Below are 7,500 nucleotides of genomic sequence, written 5' to 3' on the forward strand. Positions count from 1 at the left end.
TCCAGATAATTGAGAATGGTCTTGTGACCCACGTAATTGACGCTCGAGACGAGAAATACAGCAATTGGCTTCGATTTGTTAACTGTGCTCGCAACGAAGATGAGCAGAATTTAGTCGCCTTCCAGTATCGGGGAGAAATTTACTATCGATCTTACAAGGTGATTGAACCAGGAATGGAATTACTGGTGTGGTACGGCGACAGATATGCCTGTGATTTAGACATTCTTGACAAGGAAAACAAACCTTCAGGTGTGTGAAGATTTTAAACTAGGATAACCGTTCTTTTCTTTTTTCTTTTACAGTGGAATTCCAAAAAAGACAGAAGATAGCACTTTCAGACATATTAACGTTGATATTTTAGTTTATACTTTAGCCCTTTTTCCATTGAAGTCTTAAATCGCGTACTTGAGTGGAAGTGGTATAGCTCATTTTAAGTCTGGTATTGTTTGACGAGATATTTTTGCTCCTTTTTTGCACAGGTGGCCCAATCCAATGTCAAAAGTGCTTCATGATCTGTTCTGGGCCCATATCTCTTGCCAGCCACAACAAGTTCCGCTGCCAAATGAATAGTGAACACAATCGCTGGCGCTGCATGCACTGTGATAGAAGTTTTAAATCCCAGTCATCCCTTCATTTCCATAAGAACATCCACAAGGGCTTGAGGCCATTCATATGCAATATTTGTGGGAAGGCTTTCACTCGTCCATCTTCAAGAAACAGGCATTACCTTTCCTTTCACGTAGATAAAGAATCCTTTGACTGCAAGATATGCAACAAAGCTTTTAGCAATGAGAATCACCTCAAGACGCACATGAAAAAAAGTCACAAGTGGCAACGGCAAACCGGCTATCATTCCTCCAGCATTCGTTATCAGTGTAAACAATGTCTAAAGTGCTTTTCTTCTTCTAAAAACCTGAATCGACACACAAAGTTACACGCAAAATCAGATGACGGCACTAAACTATGTGAGAATGAAATCCCTTTGCGAAGGAATGAAGCCACGCATAACCAGACTTCAAATGCCTTTGACTGCCAGCATTGTGGTCAAGGCTTCATGTCTTCAGTTTCGCTATCCAATCACATGAGAATGCACGAAAAGCAAACTCGTTTGAATGTCTGCTCTATTTGCAAGTTAAGTTTTGATTATTCTGGGAACTTATCTAGGCATATGCGAGAAAAACATCCACGGGTCAAAGTTATCAAATGTGGAAAATGTAACAAGGTTTGTGCGGACAAGCGTATCTTAGCTATACATGTCGCCATCAGGCATCCAGTGAAACGTAGCTTCGTGAAAGACCACCTTGGATTCCGACAAGGAAAAATGAAAAAACCGTTTCCCATGCTCACCTTCGTTAAATGCAACACTTGTAAGCTCGCGATGCCGAAAAACAAATTACCTGATCACATGCTGACGCATCACAAGACAATCACGAACAGCAAAAACAAGAGCATGACAGCCAGTGACACCAGTGGCAAATTTAGGTGTGAAATTTGTTTGGCAGTTTTCCGTACTTCAAAGCTGATGCACTGTCACAGGGCTTCCCACTTCAAAAAGCGTATTACTACACCACCTGGTGTGACCACAACGGAATCAACTGTGCCTTCAAGACAAAGTGACGACTCAGTGAAACTGGACAATAAAGAGTTAAGATGCGATGCTTGCGATGAAACATTTTCTTCCTTGGATAAACTTCGTTCTCACTCCTCTGTGCATTTAAGGAATTGGAATCTAAGTAAAGCTTCTAATGTGCAACAACAACCAAGTTTTCGCAACAAAGAGTCTACAAATCTCAATTGGTCTCCTACTACAATATTTTGTTGCCAAGTTTGCAAGAAAACTTTTCAGACAGAGACGTCTTTGCGATCACATAAGTCCCACCACAGCAGATCACATACATCGAGTGAAGCAAAAAGTAAACTTCTGTCGCAAAAGGAACAACAAAAGCTTCATGAACATCAGCAAAATTACGTAAATACAGAGTTGACAAAAACACAGCCCGCATCAAGATTTTGCTGTCATGTTTGCCAAAAATCTTTTAGGACAGAAAGGTCTTTGCGATCACACAAATCCCACCACAGTAGATTACATTCATCTAGTAGCTCACCACCTCAGCCTTTGTTGAAAAGCTCCCAAGAAAGCAACAAATGTCATCTGAAGAAAGATTCAAAAGATGCCTCTATTGGAAAATTCGGGTATAACAATTCAAGGACAAATGCTGATAATGGCCACTATGGACAAACCCTGGGAAAACCTTCTGGCAACTCTTCATATGAGAGCGCGAAGACTGCCAGCAAACGTGAACTGTTTGCTTGCGAGAAGTGTGGAAAGAAGTTCCTTTCCAAATTGAATCTAATTCGCCATAAAGCGCATCACGCAAGGTCGAATCCTCCCACCCAGTTCACAAAAACACATTCTAACTCCAAAATAACGGTGAATGGAAATTCTCAAAAGCTGTATGAATGCAGCACGTGCCTAGAGTCATTTCAAGAGAAACGTTCTCTGGTTTCTCACCAACGACGATCACACATAGGAATAAAGGCCAATTTCATCTGTCCATTCTGCGACAGAACATTTTCAACAAAGGCCAGCCTTTACCTCCACAAGCAAGACTTACACAATAGTAGTGACCCGTTCACATGTCGGCGATGTAACGGCCAATTCTCGAGTAAGTATTCTCGCAACAACCATGCATGTTGCGCAGAGGAGAGAGCGCATCCTGCAAGTCACAAAAAACGTCGACATGTAGAAGACTCATCGTCCCATCGGGAAGCTGTACGTAAGGTCAGACGAAGTGATACTGTGAGTTCTAAGAAAAGGAAGGTAGAGGGTACACTGGTAGAGGAAAGTAAAAAAGAAAAACGAGGCGGTGTCGGTAGTAGCGCTGACAAGCATTATCTGTGCAATGTGTGTCTTGAATTTTTCCCGACCAGAATCGGTTTGAGTAATCACAAGCGTTCACACTCTGGACATAGTGATCCTTTCGTATGTTTCACTTGTCATCGAGGATTTGCATCCAAACGAAATTTGCTGAGACACAGAGATTCCCAGCACAATGCAACCACTAGTACTCGTGTTTCGACTGATAGCAAACTCGTGTCTAAAAGGAACCAGGGCAGTTGTGGTGTCAATCTGACATGGAATCGTGGTACCTATTCTTTGGTCCAGAAAACCTCATCATCACCCAAGAATAACGTGTCCAAGTTTTCATGCTTAACTTGTAACAAGCAATTTGGGACTTACAATGGTTATTACAAACACAAACGCCGCCGTCATGCTAAAGAGAATCATGTTTCTTCTGGAAGAGCACACACCAGCATCACAATGAATGACCACCAAACGATAAGCAGTCGTTCTCTTTTTAAATGCCAGTATTGTGAGAAACAACTCCAAACAAGATCTACTTTACGCAGGCATGTCAGAGAAAAACACGGGAAGAGAGTAAATTTGCAGAGTGAACAGATGCGTTTACTAGATGTGAAAAGTACCAACACCCGTTGGAAATGTCAGCACTGTGAGAAAGGATTTAAGACGGAATTTGGTTTGAACAGGCATGTTGAGAAAAGGCATGACAAGAGAATATGGGTGGATCGCCACGACGATGGTAAAACATCGGGGAACAATAGCAGTTCTTGGAAATGCACGTACTGTAGTAAGGAATTTAACAGTATTCATGGTATAAGGAAGCATGTTTTAAGAAAACATCCGGGCAGAAAGAGAATTTATAGTCGGAAGTCTGATCAACCGGAAGTTACTGTCAAGTCGAGAATTGGTTTTGAGAACTCAGAAAAAGGAAAAGGCAAGCATGCAGTGAGGGCATTTGAATGCCAATATTGTCACAAAGGGTTTTTAACAATCAGCAGACGTTACAAGCACATTTTGCTTGCACACAGGGGTGACTTGGTTTCCCTGCCGCTTGCTCTTAAAATAACCTCTGACAGCAAGTCTGAAAATCTCCAAAACACCATCCACCCAAAGTGCCTTGAAGGCCGAGATAACAGAGAAGCTGGGGTAAATGAAATAAATAATTCTAAGCTGCATGATGAAGAAACGAAGACCAAGTTGCTTCAACTTCCAATTAAAGCAAGAAGAAAGGGCGGTTCTTTGAAGTCGAATTTTTGTTGCCGGTACTGCAGAAAGCGGCTTTCTAGCAGATCTTCTTGCAGAAGACACGAGTTGAGACTTCACGAAAAACTAGTTGGATCTTCATTTGCTTTGCACAACGATCAAAATCGCAAAACTGAGAAAGAAAACGCATGTGACAAGACCGTCGTCTCAATGAAAGAAAAATCTGGTGTATTTGAAAACCGCAATGTTGAGCCACCTGCAAGGCCTTCTTTAAAAGGATGTGTTATCGGATCATTGTTTAGTCTTGGTTTGCCACCGGGAATCATGGCATTTCCTTGCCAGCATTGTCCAAGGAGATTTATCACCATAAATCGTCGTTACAAGCACACTTTGCTTGCTCACTCCGTAAAAGTAAACACGAGCTTCAGGGCTTTGGAGGGGGATGTACAGAGTGGTGGAGAAAAGTCAGACAGAAAGTCGGTTAAAGCCAAGTCTTGTCGTAGTGGCTACAGAGACGCTTCATTGTATCCATTCAAACAAACGTTGCCTGCATCCGAACTTGGTCAGGTCTTTCTAAAGAGATCCAAACCGCAGCAAGTGGAACAACATGATGAGTCTTTCCCCGGAAACGATTGTGAAGTAGCTTTGAGTATCAGCCCTTCTCATCTGATCACGACTAGTGTCAAAGATAAATCTGACGCGAAGTCAGTGAAAACCGTCCTACCATGCTTTGAGGGCAAGAACGACGTTGCCGTGCCTCCTGTCAAGGTAACGCCGCTTCCATCGAAATCACTTGGTCATTTTTCACGAAAAACATCTATACTCCATCAACAGGAGTCTCTCGATGGCCTTGTGAATAAGGTTAACCAACCCGTTTTCGATGACCCAAGTAAAGTCACCTTAAGTCTTAGTACTTCCCAAATGGACACGGAGACTGGTATACTACAAATCCCTAACGCCAAGGTTGTTGAAACAGTGGTTAGTGATGAAGAAAATAATGGCATCTCAGTTCCTTGTGCCAAAAGAGCATTTCCTGCGACAAAATCAACTGTCAAGCGATTACGAAAGGGATCCAGAATCCAGCTGTTAAATCCCCCAGATGGCCTGATTAATACAAATGGCAAGATTTCTGCCCTGTTCGCAGCTGGAAAACCTTTGAGAAAAGCAAAAGCATTCCCATGTGCATTCTGTGAAAAAAGCTTCTCTTGTAATGCTCTGCGATATAAACACTTCCTCTTTATTCACTCAAGATCTGGCGGTTTGGCAGAGAAGGAGTTGGTTACTTTGGAAAATACTTCAGTGAAGAAATCTTCAAGGGCATCGTCGCATAAGGCCATTGGGATCGTTCCATTTAATTTCAATGAAACTGTAGGTTCGGGAGGAAATAATTCCGGCACCCGTCCTTCAAGATCAAGGAATGGTTTAGTCAGAGGAAAGCACGGTATTGGCAAAGCTGTATGTAGAATCTGTCACCCGAACACTTTTGGGACTGTTTTGCAAGGAAAAAATTCAAAGGACGTCCGAAGCAGGCCCTTTGAAAGTTGAGACAAAGCAATATTTTCCTTTTACATTTTGCATCTAGGCAAAATTTCGAAAGGCACAAGTTATGCAATCATAGCCATTGACCGAATGCAAAAATGGCCGCCAACAAATTTTTCTTTTGTCTTTGTGTTAATTAGCCTAACTAGCCTCGTTCACACGCGTAAAATTGAAAGAATTTGGGCTGTAAAACGAGGCTAGTTAGGCTACATAACACAAAGACAAAAGAATAATTTGTTGGCGGCCATTTTTGCATTCGGTCAATTCCAGTGCAAGGCTTGTGGGTTTTCCACCAAGAGGGAAGACTGCCTTAGTATTCACAAACGAAAGCGTTGTAACAAATGAATTGAAAGTTTTTCAAGAGCCACACAGCTGATTCCAGTTAGTGTAAATTTAGTGCGACGATCAAAAATTGCGAACTGTAAAACAAGAGTTTTAAGTGGAACTTCTTTCCATAAGCGTTAAACTTAACTTTTTGGAGCTTAATGGGAAGAGGCCCATTCCATCTTTACTAGCTACATGATAAATCGCCCTGTGAGTTTCAGTGTATCCATTTAATACTTCTTTTTGCTTGCTCCACCAAGTTCCCTTCAATGTATGAATTAAGTTTTAAAACCTCTTTGCAATTGACTGCATTTTAACACACGGAAGTTCCATCTTGCCCAGATAGTTCCTGCTTCTTTATATCTTTTAATTTTAAGTAAGGTTCAGAGTTATGCTTTTTAGTCTTGCTTTTAAATCGTAATGGAGACCATAATATGCGAAATGCATTGAACGTATTTTTGGCCATCTGTATTGGTGAGTAGAGACAGAGAGAGGGAGAGACCGTGCGGGATGTACAAAGAATTGACTTTGAAATACTTGGTCAAAATTTCAAGTTCGCACATGGTCTTTTGAAAAATGGCTTAAAGATTCGTGGTATTGATACCTCATCGTGTGAATTTTTTTCCCCTGGGTTGTTAGACATGCCTTATTTGTGTGCTAAAATGTTACTCTTTTTGGAAATTAAAATTGTAAAACTACCGTGACCGTATCACTCTCTCAATCAGTCTCAGGGCCGATTTACGCGGTACGACTTTGTCGCATGCGACAACGGCTTACGACAGGCCCACGAAATGATTTACGATTGTTGTGTACGTCAGAAAAAATGTCGTAGCATTTTAAAACATGTTTTAAAACGCTGCGACAATCGTAAGTCATGTCGTAGGCCTGTCGTGAGCTTGTTCCATGCGACAAAATCGTATCGTGTAAATCGGCCCTTAGAACCTCGAGGGGAAAGCCGTGCAGTCGAGTCAAATTCAACTGGAACAAATTGCGTGATTCCACCATCAGAGAGCAGTACCAGATCGAGCTGTCCAACAAATTCAGTGTTTTGCAAGTTGCTGACAGTAGCGTTCCCATCAGTCAGGGATATGATGCATTTGAAAATGCAGTCCATGAAGTGGCAGAAAGGTTGGTTGGGAAGCATCCATCTTGCGGTATACCCAGCTGGGTATCAGACGAAACCATCAAACGGAAGGAGGACAGGGACAAAGCAAAAAGGGTATTCCCGCAGTCTCAAACAACTAGGACAAAAGTGACATGGAGGAAACTCAACTTCTCCCTCAACCTCTCAAACGAGAGAGACAGAACTGAAGCCCGATCCAATCCTCCGGGAATTGAAAGCTATTATTATGCTAACGTCTTTTGTTTTCGTTGAAAAACATGGCTGTTGATCACGTGAGTGAAACCCAAGAATAAGAACTCGAAAAGTGTTGTCTCAGTTGATGGCAACATCTCAGAAAGCCACTGGAGTCCTGCAGGGTGATGTCCTGGCACCATTCCTGTTCATAATCCTCATTGACTATCTTCTGAGGAGGGCCACAGCTAATACAGACTCGGGGATCGTGACCCAC

The 7,500-nt window shown here is 42.1% G+C and overlaps 1 protein-coding gene across 1 annotated transcript in view; it reads left to right on the top strand.

Annotated features, from left to right (window-relative positions):
* The window catches only part of LOC137987730 (zinc finger protein 729-like), a 15,993-nt gene extending 9,413 nt beyond the window's left edge, over window positions 1-6,580 (top strand). The window contains exons 10-11 of the mRNA XM_068833800.1: window positions 6-249; window positions 480-6,580. Of these exons, the coding sequence (XP_068689901.1) occupies window positions 6-249; window positions 480-5,611 (5,376 nt within the window). The 3' untranslated portion in view covers window positions 5,612-6,580. The remainder of the gene's footprint in view (window positions 1-5; window positions 250-479) is intronic.
* The last annotated feature ends 920 nt before the right edge of the window (window positions 6,581-7,500 follow it).

Source organism: Montipora foliosa, unplaced genomic scaffold (genome assembly GCF_036669935.1).
Source record: "Montipora foliosa isolate CH-2021 unplaced genomic scaffold, ASM3666993v2 scaffold_385, whole genome shotgun sequence".
Classification (NCBI taxonomy): Eukaryota; Metazoa; Cnidaria; class Anthozoa; order Scleractinia; family Acroporidae; genus Montipora; species Montipora foliosa.